The 15,040-nt window shown below is 35.5% G+C and overlaps 2 protein-coding genes across 2 annotated transcripts in view; one reads left to right on the top strand and one right to left on the bottom strand.

Moving 5' to 3' along the window:
* Positions 1-866, top strand: part of LOC148953978 (adhesion G protein-coupled receptor V1-like) — a 6,677-nt gene extending 5,811 nt beyond the window's left edge. The window contains exon 3 of the mRNA XM_089086059.1: positions 679-866. Coding sequence (XP_088942185.1) covers positions 679-866 — 188 coding nt within the window. The remainder of the gene's footprint in view (positions 1-678) is intronic.
* A 705-nt stretch (positions 867-1,571) lies between these two features.
* The window catches only part of LOC148953979 (NSFL1 cofactor p47-like), a 57,331-nt gene continuing 43,862 nt past the window's right edge, over positions 1,572-15,040 (bottom strand). Inside the window, exons 5-7 of the mRNA XM_089086061.1 lie at positions 9,898-10,039; positions 2,382-2,519; positions 1,572-1,578 (exon numbers count right to left, since the gene is read on the bottom strand). Of these exons, the coding sequence (XP_088942187.1) occupies positions 1,572-1,578; positions 2,382-2,519; positions 9,898-10,039 (287 nt within the window). The remainder of the gene's footprint in view (positions 1,579-2,381; positions 2,520-9,897; positions 10,040-15,040) is intronic.

Raw genomic sequence — 15,040 nt, forward strand, 5'->3', positions numbered from 1 at the left:
AAGCCAAAAAAAAAAAAAAAAAAAAAACACCACAAGCCAATGAAACAAGATATTTTAACAATTTTTTTAAAATATCGGCACTTGATTTAAAGTCCCCTTAATGAATTGAATTTATTTATAACCCGTTAAAAACACAATAATGAACAGAGTATAAAAAAAAGCAAAAGAAAAAGACGAAAAAAAAACAAAAAAAAAACAAAATTGAAATTCATAGAATAATCGTACATACATAGTAATAAACCAAACAATCACACAGTATACATAACAAGCAAAAAAAAAGAAAAAAAAGAAAAATGAACAAGCCAATGAAACAAGCACACAGACAAGCACAAACAAAACAAAGATAAAACTTATAGAACAAGCACACAAGCATAATAATAAACCAAACAATCATACAGTATATATAACAAATACAAAAACAGAAAACGTGAAAGACCTTTTGTTTTTAAAGGGAACACCATGGGTGTCCATTTATTCCACTATTGTAAGCTGCAATGCATATGCCTATGGCAGCATTGGGGTCAATAATACCGTATCTCCTAATGGCCCAAGAACTACTTGCCCAGGGGGGGGGGGAGAAGATATTATGTTCTCTCATGTGTATCTATTGTCTTCTTCAAGTAAACCGCGAAGCTCCTATGTTTCTGATCCTTCTACCAATCATCTTCATAATTTTAGTAACATTCAAACTCCATCACTCAGGTCGGACTTCAATTCCTTGGCTTCTTTTCACACTGCCAGGAAATTCACACCACACGGTGGATGTCTCTAGGCTAAGTCGGAACTGCATTTTCAGTGTTTATCACGCATGTGACTTTGCTGTGGCTTGGTTATCGGCAAGTAATGAGTGGTGGACGGTAGTTTGACACTTTCTTTTCCTTAGTATGTCTGGTTTTAATTTTTGCTTTTTTACTGTTGGTGTTTTTTTTCTCCGCGCGCTCCTAGCCATACAGCCTTGCGGGGGAATATGATGGTGCATTTTAAGTTTAATTTTGAAATCTATTACTCAACTAATCTACCTATCGATTCTTTTATACTTTAGAATAACAAGGGATCGAAAAAAAGTATTTTTAAAAAGCGAAACTAAACTGAATTTCACAAAAGCATTTATTCTAAGAAAATAGAAAGAGTTCTACATAACTCTTTAAACAAGAAGATTATTGTGTTTTCTTTTTGAAGGTTGGTAAAAATTTGCGAAAACAAAGCAAAAAACTATAGAATTTTTTTCCCTTCATTATAGTGACTTCCCAGACAGACTGTATCAAGCACGTTCTTGGAACAGAGACAAGGGAGAAAGGTTTTGTTCTAGAGAGACTACGTAAAAAAGTATACTATGATAGAAAATACAAGCATTTCTAATAGGAACATAATTGGGTGATGTGGTTACCGAAAGCTTTATAATAATTTCGATATTATAAGAAGCGTTAAGTATTCTAAGAATCGTTAATTGTGTCAGAATCGACAAATCAAGGTGGGATCAGAAGAACTTTTTCTTTTTTTTAAATAGTAAAAATTGCGTTTAATCATAAAAAAAATGCATATATGACAACAGTGCCAAGAGGCTATAGCCATTAGGGACTAAAAACAATATGCAGCATTAATACAAATGATTCAAGTAAAATGAGAAGAGAAAAAGAAGAAGGAAAAGACGAAAGAAAGAGGCTTTTCAGCGATTTTCAAGTTATTCTACTTTTTGTGACAAACAAAAACACATTCCCGTTAATTTCAGTTTGCTTTAAAATTAATCTGATGCCTTGTTTAAACTTTTGTCCTTTTTAAGTTTCATTTATCCATTGGTAGTTCTCATTGTCCACATTTAGACTTCAAATGACGTTATCTGTTCTCCTTTTAGGTTTTATTATCGCTTTTTAATTTTTGTTGAGAAACTTCTTTTTAATTTTTTTTAACAATTTACAATAATATATTTACTTAAATAATAGGTGAACAACAAGTAATGCGAAAAAGAAATGCCCTCTCAATGATCCAATCATAATTTTTCAGCTATAATACGTACATATTTTACATTTGTGATAATTACACAATTTTCATAATTTACAAAAATTTAATACAATATTAGCGATAACCAATATATTATTGGCGACAATTGACGATTTAAGAAGACAGGCGATTTATATTTCTGTCAGAAAATAAAAAAAAGCTAATCAGCACGATAAGGTTAGGGGGTTTTAACCCCCACCAGAAATTTATGTCCGACTCGTTAACAACGTAACAAAAATTTCATAAAAACAAATTTTTGTCACTTTTTTAAAGGCATTTTTTTGGTAATACCTCCCCCCCCCCGAATAAAAATCCTAGCTACGGCCTTGCTTACAAGTATGAGCCAATTAAGTATAAAAAAATAAGAAATATAGAAAAACAACCTTCCAAGCATATGCCCTTGTCCAGCAAAAGATTTAAACTTAGACTTCACAGGTGCGTAGTCTTGATCACGACAATCATCCATATCCAAATGAACCTTACCACCTTTGGCTTCACGAACTAACTCCATAGGAACTTCTCTAGAAGATAAAAAAAATAACAAACCTATGAGACGATAGGTAGGACATCATTTAGACAGAATCCGAAGTTTGTTTCTCCTTTTTGGATTTTGATGTGAAGGCAGCATAACTCCAATAAAAATCATTTTTCTTACATAAAGGACTTATGATAAGTCCTTTAGGCTTTAATTTTTTAATCCGACTAATAGATCGTTTCGGATGGGGAAACGCAATCAACTAATCATATATTTTCAACAAGGTTTCTTCAACTCGATACGTTTAATCCGACAATTTCCCAACCCTGTTGACAATTTATGAACCCTATTCATAAAATAGAAAAAAAAAAGATTCATTTCATGTACAGTAATCCAATGTCGAGGTTAAAACTCACCGGGACCATTTTTAAAACCTGAAACCAATAAATAGTTTCTGAGACTAACTTCCGAAGAGTATGTTAAAGGACTTAAGTCCTTTAGGCTTTAATTTTTTAATCCGACTAATAGATCGTGTCGAATGGGGAAACGCAATCAACTAATCATATATTTTCAACAAGGTTTCTTAAACTAGATACGTTTAATCCGACAATTTCCCAATTTTGAACCCTGTTCATAAAATAGAAAAAAAAAAGATTCATTTCAAGTACAGTAATCCAATGTCGAGGCTAAAACTCACCGGGACCATTTTTAAAACCTGAAACCAATAAATAGTTTCTGAGACTAACTTCCGAAGAGTATGTTAGATATGGAACCAATCTGTACCCTAATTCATGCAATTCTGCCTTAGAAATAAGATGAGTGTGCATTATTTTGATAAAAACTCGTTAAAACTACAAGTTCAGAATTCATTAAAACCAAAGAACTCTGTGAAATTATTTGCGGAAAGAATACAAAATGTCTTTAAATTTTGGATATGTTTTTTGTACGTGCATACAGAAAAATAGGTACTTACGTATTATACGGACCACGCTGTTGTTGTTGATCTGTTTAAAACCAGTTTCTCTGTAAACACTCATAGATAATCAGCTTACCCTGAGTGAGATAAACTAATGTGCAAGTATATTTTAATTAAATATTTAATATATAGAGCCGGTTAGGTTAGGTATTTAATATAATGCGTTCTGGGCGGCCCGCTTTCCATAATTCTCTGTTGTAGTTTCCATAATTTTGTTACTAAAGTATTATATTTTCATCATATTTTGAAATATTTCATTAGGATTAACCTAACTTCAGTTCTTGGGTATGGTCGGTATAACACGTAAGTATCAAAAAATCAATAAAATGAAAACTATATTCTAAACTTAAATACTCTTTTTAAGTGTCAATGGTATAATTTGGCTTTTAAATAAAATAAACGATGCGAATTTATATATTTGCTATTTTAAATTTTGTATAGTATATTTTTGCGACCTTAATTTTTACGTCGTAAAATTCGTAAAAAGCAAGGTCAAATCTGATCATAATGGATCCCTGCCCCTCTCTCCTGATTTTTGTGAGAATGCTAAATCAGAGGCACATAGACTCTTTGCAAATTCAGAAACAGCCTCGATGGACCCCCTTGGCTCTCTTCCCATGTCTAAACAGCGCATCTCATGAAACGGCAGCTTTTGGTGACCGGAGTATCTAAGTGAAGCCATCTGCCCCATCTTTTTAACAGCTTAAGATCACCCCAAATCTTGTTAACAGCTTAAGATCATTTCTGTGCAAGGCGTGGCCTTTCAGAAAAAAGGAATAGGTTTAATTGACTCCTCAAAAGTTGCAGAGTCGGTCTCATAGGAAAGCGATGCCATATAAACTTGTACGATGAAAATTCTTCTTCTTCTCCTGTTTGGATTTTTATGGAGATGCTTTCAGGTAACTTCATCAACGGGATCAAATTCACGGCATGACAATGAAAACAAAAGACAACAAAGGAAATGTCTACTTGATTTGGCTCCATACGACCTCTGGCTGATTCCAAAAATTTAATCGACAAGATAAAACATCACCCTAGAACGATTTATCAGACACAAAGAATGCTCTAATCATGATTTCAAAGATTTTCCTTTTTAAGGTATTTTTCTTTTCCCTTTTTCTGTTTTTTTCCCCTGCCCTTCCGGCCATGGAGCCTTCTATACGATCAATCATGCATTTGCGTTTACTTTTAATATTGACTATATTACTTTTAATATATACGTTACAAGTAGTTTGGACAAATAACCATTTCCAGTTGGGATACTAAATCAAATAAGAGTTTAAGTTAAAGAAAAATTATATATATTTTTAACCTAATTTCTTGCCCGTAATTATTTCCTTAGAATAGACTTTGTACACTATCTAAAACTAGGCACAGCTACACAAAAACTAAGGTACAGCTTTCAAGCAAAGCACGACAGTATTTAAGTACAAAAAACGAAGAACTTAAAAGGATCTAGAAAACAAAAAGACAACACAAGCAACGAGAATGATTTTCAGCCAGTGAATAAAAAAAAAAAAAAAAAAAAAAAAAAAAAAAAAAACACGTGTTTCGGCAAAGGCCCCGGCTAAGCCGTCTTCAGTGCTCAAATACATAAACACAAATGAATAGACCATTCAAATACTGAATTGGACATGAATTCGATCCATGACGGCTAATGCAGCCTATCTATTAATGTCTATCTCTCAATTAATGTCTGTCTATCAATGATTCAATTTGTACTAATACGAATAATCGATCTTTTTTACACTGAGAAGAACTGAGCCACTTTTTATTAATTTATTATAAATACGATTTTTGAAGTGAGGCAGATAATTTTTTTTTAAGTACCATTGCCTCCCTAAAGCCATTTAATATGAATTTAATATGGTTGCTTCATCAAAGAGCTACACGTCCCGGGTAGACAGTGCAAAAGACCTGTGGGAAATGTAAGCATCTTTTTTTACAATTCGTCAGTCTTTTACAAGATTATAGTGAAGAAGCAAGGGCACATCCCAGTTTTTTTTTTCTGGGGGGGGGGGATACAAGAAAAACTTTGAAAAACGCATCAAAACTTGCTTATATCCATCTCTGTTACGTTTTTACGAGTCGTGAAAAATTTCAAGGGAGGGGGGGGGTATGGGTGTGGCCTTATGAAGAAGTACAGTTAAAATAAAGTAACTGTTTAATGCAAGAATATCAGCACGTTGGATATTATCCTCCTTTTTCGTAGAGAAAATAAAGAGCATCAAATCATATTTTATAGAGTTTGTACTATCGGTAACACCCAGCCAATCCTTTCTAAAACAATCACAGGAAGTTATGCAACGGGTACCAGAACCCCGAAGCGATTTTTTCTCCGTTGTACAATCAGTCAGTAGATTTCATTAAAATTTTGTCAAGTTTTATTATTGATATTTTTCTTAACTCACAAAAATTTGTTTTGACGATAAACTTTTACAAATAAGATTAGCCGAAATAACAATTACGATTCCCGAATCGGCTTCAAATGGCGATTCTTCCTCATTTGACAACAGTATTTTTAACACTTTAATATTTCGGTTACTATGGGTTAGAGGTAGTTTTGCGTCTGACGCCACAACCATGATTGGACGTAAATACCATCCAAATTTTTATTTAAAAAAATGATAGCTCACTGATTTTCAAACAAAGCTAATACTGGAACTCTCTAACACTGGACAGTAAATTTACATGCAGTGATTTGCACGTAGCAGTACTGCTTAGTTAGCAACCTTAACATGAAACAGGTCAAGTAAATATCAAGATAATTTTTGATACTGCTTGAGAGTTCCTGTTTTTGACGCTTTTATTTATTAGTAGGCCTACTAATTAAGAAAGTTCAGTTGCAACTTCGACAGTCAATGCTCAGCATATTGTTAACTTGAAATGGAATTTTGTTAGGTAAGTTTGCAATCCTTGAGATCCAGCGCCCAAAGTTGGGACCTTATGGAGTTTAGGGAGAGAGAGTACACCTTCCTCTTATTTGTGGTAATTTTTGCCTGCTTTAATCTTGACTGGATTATTCATTTTAATTTCTATTCATTTTAGGATTCATCTGTTCATCCATAGCAGTCAATATCTGTTATCTTTTGTTTGCTTAATCATTCACTTTAATTACTGTTCGTTTTGGGTTTCATTTAATCACGGCTCTTTATTTTTCTTCGAAAAATACCTTTTTCTCGGAAAACATTTTTTGAGAAAACCAGGACTAACCAATGAATACAAGATCATTTCATTTGAGTCAAACTTCTGACAAACTTCTGACGACCCCTTCGATCTGTCGGCTGCAGCCTCCCCGGCGACCTTCAGCCAGTCTCCGTCTCATCTCCTACCATGCTTCTGGAAGCTTCCCCAGGGTTCAATGTCCTCTTTGGATTTTTGTCAAAGATTTTTCTTCTGTCCTCCGCCGATGTCGTCTCCAGGATGGTGCTGTCTTGCAGATGAGGACGCCTCAACATATCGTACGTTTGGGTGACGCAAGGTGTGGCCAAGAAGCTTGAGGCAACGTCTTTTGATGACGATAGTTCGAAAGATAGTTCTTCAGACTGGCCACAGCGACTTCTTACTTTGATATTGGGAATTCTAGACCACCTGTTGATTCAAAGTAAATAGCGAAGGCAGCGGTGATCGAACGCGTCCAAAACGCTAGCTTCTTCTGCAATGTTTCACAGGCGTAGAATAATACAGCTCTAATGGATGCTATGTAGACTCTGACTTTCAGTCGGAACTGAGTTGAATTATAGGAGATGGGAGATTTCCAAGGGGCTGCGTTGAGAGGGAGAAAGATGAATGGGATTGAGTTGCAAATGAGTTGAGCTAAACGGGATTGAATTGAGCGAAGGTTTAGCAGAAGGGGTTTGAGATGAATGAGAGTTGATTTGAAGGAAAGTTCAGATGAATAGGGTTAATCTAAGGTGTCGGAGATGAAAGGGGTTGAGTTTCATGGTGATTGACCAACATGGGGTTGAACTGACTGAATTTGAACGGCACGGGATTAATTTGAATAGAGGTTGAGTTGCATGGGGGTTGAGATGCACGAGGGTTGACTTGAATGAGGTTGAGAACCTCTGGAACGGAATCTCTACAAATTGTTTAATTTGAAGCGGGAAAGGGGGAGGTCAAATCCATTCTGGTATCTTAACTTAGACTTGGAATACAATCAAATTGTACTTCTAGAATCAATTACCTTGGTTGAATACAAAAAAAAATTGAACGTAATTATTGATATATTCAAGAGACACAGCCTATTTCAGCAGAACAAGGAAGTAAATTTACTAGAAAAGATAAATTCCAAAAATACGGCCCTTTACAGGGGTTACAGTTCTTAGTTTATGGTTTCCTAGCTGTACCACTGACGAAAAAGGACTTCAATTTCCTGGCGCGCGACTAACTTTTGAGTATATTTTTTGTTGTTACTTTTGAAGTCTGACATCCAGAAATAGCCAATTACTGACAGTAACCTGTTGCATCAGAATCACGTTTAATGCCAATCTAAACTCTTGGCGGCTATCTAAAGTTTAAAAATTGTTACCGACAGTGTAAAAATTATTCTCGGAATTGTACCGGAATCAATAATCGTGCAAGACTCAAGACATCGAGATGGAATTGGGATTAGAGTCAGATTCGGACTAGAGTTCGGCATCTTCCCATCACTAACTTGTATACATTAGCAAGTCTACCCCATTTTTCCCACGGCTGGAATTGAGTTAAAACTTTCAGGAAAAGCCGTTTGTGGAGAAGTAGGGAGGGATACCGAGGGAAAAAATTGCTAATCATTTTTGGCAAGGGGATCGATTAAAAACCCACAGGAAGTTTGTTTTGAGGGAAGGGGGTGAGGGGACTTGTATTCTGTTGGGAATTTGAGGTAAAATAATTTTTCTCTGTGGCTCTCAGAAAAGAGAACATGCTAAGTTTTTTTCATGCCTGTCATCTGAAAGCATCTGCTGCATGTTCAATAGTATTCACAGAACTGTAGTACAACGAGACAATTCTTTTGTTTTATCATGGTGCTTCCTTTTATAAAAACAAATACCAGTAATACACTAAAAGGGTATATATTGTAATTTATTCACAGCTATTTACCCTATGTTCATTACAATGCTGTGTCAAACCAGGTCAAAAATATATCTTATTTTGCAAATATATTGCAAAGCAGGACGGATTTTACCAAAAAATTTTGCTAATTGTGGCAATAATTTAGATTAAAAAAATACGTGAAACAGGCATGAAAAGAATCTCAAGTCTGTATTGGAGAAAATAAAACCATCTATTGTTACTTTGCGAAATCACACAACTAAGTATAGAAACATAATGAAAGTGTACAGGTTTATTTTTTTTTATATATAAAGTCACCTTGCGTTACCCTGCAAAATCACGGAACTAGTTGTAGAGCCACAAATCTAACTTTGTAACTTTCTTATTCTTTTATTTTTTATTTATATTGTATTCGTCTTTTTCACTTTTCCTTTACTTTGGCCCAAAGATAAAATGCCTACTATAACCATAAGCACAATAGGCACATTTGTTTCAGTTTTGTTTATATGGCCTATGTCCTGGAGACTAAACTGACCCGACCTTACTATTTTGACTTTCCTAGAAAGCATAAAAACAAAAGAACTGCTATTCCCAAGAAAATTTTTGGTTTAGTCCAAAGAAACTTAAGCCTTTAATTGAAATCCAAATTTTCCTGGATTAAAATCAAAACCAGTTTAATCTAGTTTTTGCGACAGTCCCAAGCCTGTGTAAAGGAGGAGGGTTGGACAGTGGGTTTGCACCCCACTCCCAGGACCTGAGGGGAAAACCCGACAGAGAAACTTAACCGCAACCAAAACATCCAAACAAAAGAATACTGGGCCGATCTCAACGACCACGACCCATGCATGCCCCCGGACAAGATTTTTCAATGCGAAACAAAAACATTCATACAGAAGAGACTTTTCAAATATACATGCGTCCCTACAACCCAAATGGGAAGACGTACTAGCTGCAGCACATTTCCGAGATGACTGGAGACTTTCGTGGATGCCCTGGGTGCCTCTGGAGGCACAGGAGGAACTAAGGTCTAAGGTAAAGTTAAGCTAGTTTTTAATTGTTCCAATTCTCTGCTCTGGCAGAGAATTCTGCTCAGCTCTGGTCCTTTTTAATTCTGTGATGCCCATTTGAAGGCACTAAATATTCGCTTCCATTTCTTATTTTTATTTCTTTTTTTATTATTTCTTTTTTTCCTACAATTTCTTATTTTCATTATTCGCTTATATTTTTTATCGTTATTTTTAGTTTCTTATTTTTGGGTCACAAATTTCAATTCTGTGTACATCCTGCCTTGTGTATTTTAAGTGTTTGGTGGGTTTCTATAGTTTTTTGATGATACTACAATTTTTTTTTGAAGTTTTCTAATCCGTAGTTTTACACATAATATAGAACATTTTGATGATATATAATTACATACCCTTGTTTGATTGATTGCAAGAACGATCTATTAGCTGGCTCGTCATAGGTGCGTAGAGGGCCATCGTCCAATGAGAAGCCATTTTTCCATAGTCTCAGCACAACCACTTTAGGTTTCGGTGGAGATGGTGCACCAGCGATGACTAGAGGCAAGAACAAAAATGTAGTTTAATCGAGACACACTTTCACGTTTCACTAAGACCGACTTGGACTCTCAAAAAGAATTACGCTGTTTAGAAGTTTGAAGAAGGAATTCTTTCTGCTCAAATCAAATATCAATCTATTTTATTATGTCGACTTATTACAACAACATATACAATAACAATCAAATTTTCACGTCAAACATGAGCTTCACTGGAAAAAAAAAAAAATCAGGAAAGCTCACAATGACAAAAATCGATACATGATTATCTGGACAAAAAGAATAAAGCAGATATGGTAAATTCATTCTTAAATCTTATCCAAAGCCAAAAACTGTTTCAGAAGCACAACTCTAGCGCTGCCTACAGTAAAAAGCCATAAGGCTTCAATGGTTTCTTATTTATTTATCTATTTTTCTAGAGCCACTTCATATGGATCGGGCGGTCGTATAAACATTGGAGGGGGCTCATTTGATTGGAAATTGAAAGTTCTAGTGCCTTTTTAAGAGTAAAAAATGATCGGAGGGCAACCAACCCTGCTACCACACTCCCCCCCCCACGAAAAAAGACATTCATTAAAATTTTTAGATAACCATTTAGTTCAGAATAGTCTAAAGGTCAAATAGCTATGCCACTGGGGGGTTGACATAGCCCCCCTCCAGGACAAGGACTGTAAATTTTGCAAGTTACCCATTGTGTACTTATAAGTTGTTGATTTTTTTTGGGGGGGGGGGGAGGCATGTTTAATCCTGGTTCTCCAAAAAGACTTAGTGTATTAAGGTAAAACTTTAAGGAAACCCTGAGAGGGATGTCAAACAAAATGAAAACACACTATGCGCATGCTAGTTATCAGATGGGCGTAGCAGCAATATCTAAGGAACGGCTGAGGATGTTAATTCAAAACTTTCAGAGTATGTTGAGGGGGAAATTGCAGTGATCAGAGGTCAGTCACCCCCTTGCCCTGTTTAGACGCTCCTCCCCTCAGATCTGATCAAAATTTAGAAAAAGGCATTTCGTTCAAAATAGTTAAAAGGTCTACTAAGGGATGTCATGCCCCCCCAACAGCCCCGGGGCAAGGATTGTAAATTATATAATTTGCTCATTGTTTACATGTAGGATTTGTCATTGAGAAAAGGGGAAATGTTTAATTCTTCTTATATCCAAAAAGGCCAAGAGTATTAACGACCAAGGATATTAAGTTGAAACTTTGAGGGGGACATTTAGGTAGTAAGTTGAAAATTTGAGGGCACATTAAGGGGGACGTAGACAAGTGGTTGGAGGGCAACCAGCCCCACTTCCATGCCCTTTTTAGCTGCCTTCCCCCCAGAGACATCCGATCAAAATTTTTGAATTGCCACCTTATTCAATATAGTCTAACGGCCAAATAACTATGCCTCCGGAGATGACATAGCGTCCATAGCCCCTGGAGCTGGATAAGTTATGTAAGTTATCCATTGTTTATATATAAAGTTTGCTACTGGGAAAAGTGGGCATGTTTGATTCTGAGTCTTCAAAAAAACTTAGAATATTAGGGTGGAACTTTCAGGGTATGATTAGGGGGATGTTGAACAAAATCAAAATACACTATATGCAGGATGGTTGCCAAAAGGGAGTATTCGTAATATCCAAGGAACGGCTGAATTTATTAAGTTGAAACCTTCAGGGTATGTTGAGGGGAATGTTGAAGAGTGATCAGAGAGCAAACAAGCTCCTCTTACCGTTTTTAGATATACCCCTTGAAACTGACAGAAATTTTGAAAAGCCATTTTGTTCAGAATAGTCAAAAGGTCTAAAGCCTATTGGACTTATTCACGGTTGTTATTTACTGAATAAAATGTTTTTCCGAAGTACCAAGCTAAACTAATAATCAACCATTTAGCTACGGACATTTTGAAGCCGAGGCATATTACCACTTTGTGTTAAATATGCTTTAATAGAAGAAAACCATCATGAACACGATAGGAAACATCGTATGGTAGAAGAAAAATGGGAAAAAGAGAGCCGTTTTATCAGATAAAAATTAACATAGAATACGTTCTTGCATTTTTCGAATTTGCAAATTTCCTTTTGCGCCTCCCTAAAGCAGTGATTAGTGGTCATTATAACATACCCTACCCGTACACCGCTGTGCACAATAGAACAGAGAAGTTCAGTATGTATTTAGCGGGAAATCGGTAGTGGGATGCTTCACGATATTTTGTCTGTTTGTTGTTTTGTGCGTTTTCCTTTAATTTATTTTTTTCTTTTTTTATATACTCCACTAGTGATGTCTGTCTTTAAAAGGGAAATAAAATTCATTTATTCATTCATTCATAGTGATAGAATTATAGTTACGCTCCTCATAATTAAAAAGTGTAATGTAGTTGTAAACGCAGTATATGCCCCTTTAACACTGACAAATGGAATCAGCAGTAAGACAGTAATGACAAACTTAACATGCAGCTGCAGGAACAAATAGACAAGGTCCATGGGTAAAAAAAAGCACATTAGGGGATTTTGATGCCCAAGTTGGCACTGTATCTTAGCTTACATCAATTTAGCATGGCGAAGTGAAATGACAATGACTATATATAGCTACAATTTTGTAGGTATAATAATGTATTTAAAAGTAATACAATATTTGTTCTTAAATGACCCAAGTTAACACAGTAATTGCAATATGTAATTACGACTAACTTTAGCGATTACATTGTATAAATCAAGGATGGCAAGATCAATACAGGACACTAAAAAAGTAAAGAAAAAAGTAAAAGTAAAAAGTTAGTTAAGTTAGAAAAGCTGTCTGTTAAGAAAGAAAAAGTAAAATAGTCTAGCCTTTGGGTTTGTTTTTGCAGCTGAAAAAAGATCTGGAAGAGTAAGAAGATAAGTCTTAAAGATAAGACTAGGATACTAGAAGCCACGGTATTTATTTTCACCCAAAACAGCAAGCACACAGTGCTTGTCGTAACAATAAACACAAAGAAAACATCGCAAGCACCAAAGAAAAGAAAACAGTACTAAAACTGAGAGAAAACATGAGAAATACTTCTACTCGAACAAACAAGCTAGTAGTAAGCCTGTATAAGATTTGACGAACACATGAATATACAGTGCAAAGATTTCACGAACACATTCACGAACACATTCACGCCTACATTCACACCTACAAGACCATACACAGTTTCAGGGATACATTCACACCTACAAGACCATACACAGTTTCAGGGATACATTCACGAACACATTCATGCCTACAAGAATATGCTCAAAAGTGTATAAGATTTAACGAACACATGAATATACAGTGCAAAGATTTCACGAACACATTCACGAACACATTCACGCCTACATTCACACCTACAAGACCATACACAGTTTCAGGGATACATTCAGGGATACATTCACACCTACAAGACCATACGTACACAGTTAAAGGGATACATTCAGGGATACATTCACGAACACATTCATGCCTACAAGAATATGCTCAAAAGTGTATAAGATTTGACGAACACATGAATATACAGTGCAAAGATTTCACGAACACATTCACGAACACATTCACGAATACATGAAAACTTACATTGAATAAACCAGAAAATAATCTGGTTTGGTGGGTATAATCTGGTTTGGTGGGTACAGTCTGGTTTGGTGGGTATAGTCTGGTTTGATGGGTATAGTCTGGTTTGATGGGTATAGTCTGGTTTGGTTTTTTAAAGAGAGTGAGTATGTTATTTGCTTGCGTGTATAGGAATTCCCATGCTATTTGCTTGCATGCATAGGAATTCCCTTGTTATTTGCTTGCATGTATAGGAATTCCCATGTTATTTGCTTGCGTGTATAGGAATTCCCATGTTATTTGCTTGCATGTATAGGAATACCCATGTTATTTGCTTGCGTGTATAGGAATTCCCATGTTATTTGCTTGCGTGTATAGGAATTCCCTTGTTATTTGCTTGCATGTATAGGAATTCCCATGTTATTTTCTTGCGTGTATAGGAATTCCCATGTTATTTGCTTGCATGTATAGGAATTCCCATGCTATTTGCTTGAGTGTATAGGAATTCTCATGTTATTTGCTTGCTTGTATAGGAATTCCCTTGTTATTTGCTTGCATGTATAGGAATTCCCATGTTATTTGCTTGTGTGTATAGGAATCCCCATGTTATTTGCTTGCATGTATAGGAATTCCCAAGTTATTTGCTTGCGTGTATAGGAATTCCCAAGTTATTTGCTTTCGTGTATAGGAATTCCCCTGTTATTTGCTTGCGTGTATAGGAATTCCCATGTTATTTGCTTGCGTGTATAGGAATTCCCATGTTATTTGCTTGCGTGTATAGGAATTCCCATGTTATTTTGCTTGCGTGTGTAGGAATTCCCACGTTATTTGCTTGCGTGTATAGGAATTCCCAAGTTATTTGATTGCGTGTATAGGAATTCCCACGTTATTTGCTTGCGTGTATATGAATTCTCATGTTATTTGCTTGCATGTATAGGAATTCCCATGCTATTTTAAGGGCTTATGTCCCCTCCCATACTATTATAAGAGTTTATGACCCTTTCCAATGCTATTCCAGGAGCTTATGTTCCTTCCTATGCTATTGTAAGGGCTTTTCCGTGTGGTTTTTCTTTACTTGGTACCCATTAAAAACAAAATTTTTGTGCTAAATAAGTAGTTCTTATATCTTTTAAAAGAGCTTTACGGGGTTTGAGAGACTCGATTGACTGATTCCGTGTGGTTTTTCTTTACTTGGTGCACATTAAAAACGAAGTTTTTGTGTTAAATAAGTAGTTTTTGTATCTTTTAAAATAGCTTTACGGGGTTTGAGACACTCTGTTGGCTGATTCCGTTTGGTTTTTCTTTACTTAGTGCTCATTAAAAACTAATTTTTTGTGTTAAATAAGTAGTTTTTGTATCTTTTAAAATAGCTTTAAGGGGTTTGAGAGACTCTGTTGCCTGATTCCGTGTGGTTTTTCTTTACTTAGTGCTCATTAAAAACGAAGTTTTTGTGTTAAATAAGTAGT

Source organism: Artemia sp. Qi Xiang Cuo, chromosome 3, assembly GCF_049724085.1.
Source record: "Artemia sp. Qi Xiang Cuo chromosome 3, ASM4972408v1, whole genome shotgun sequence".
Taxonomy (NCBI): domain Eukaryota; kingdom Metazoa; phylum Arthropoda; class Branchiopoda; order Anostraca; family Artemiidae; genus Artemia; species Artemia sp. Qi Xiang Cuo.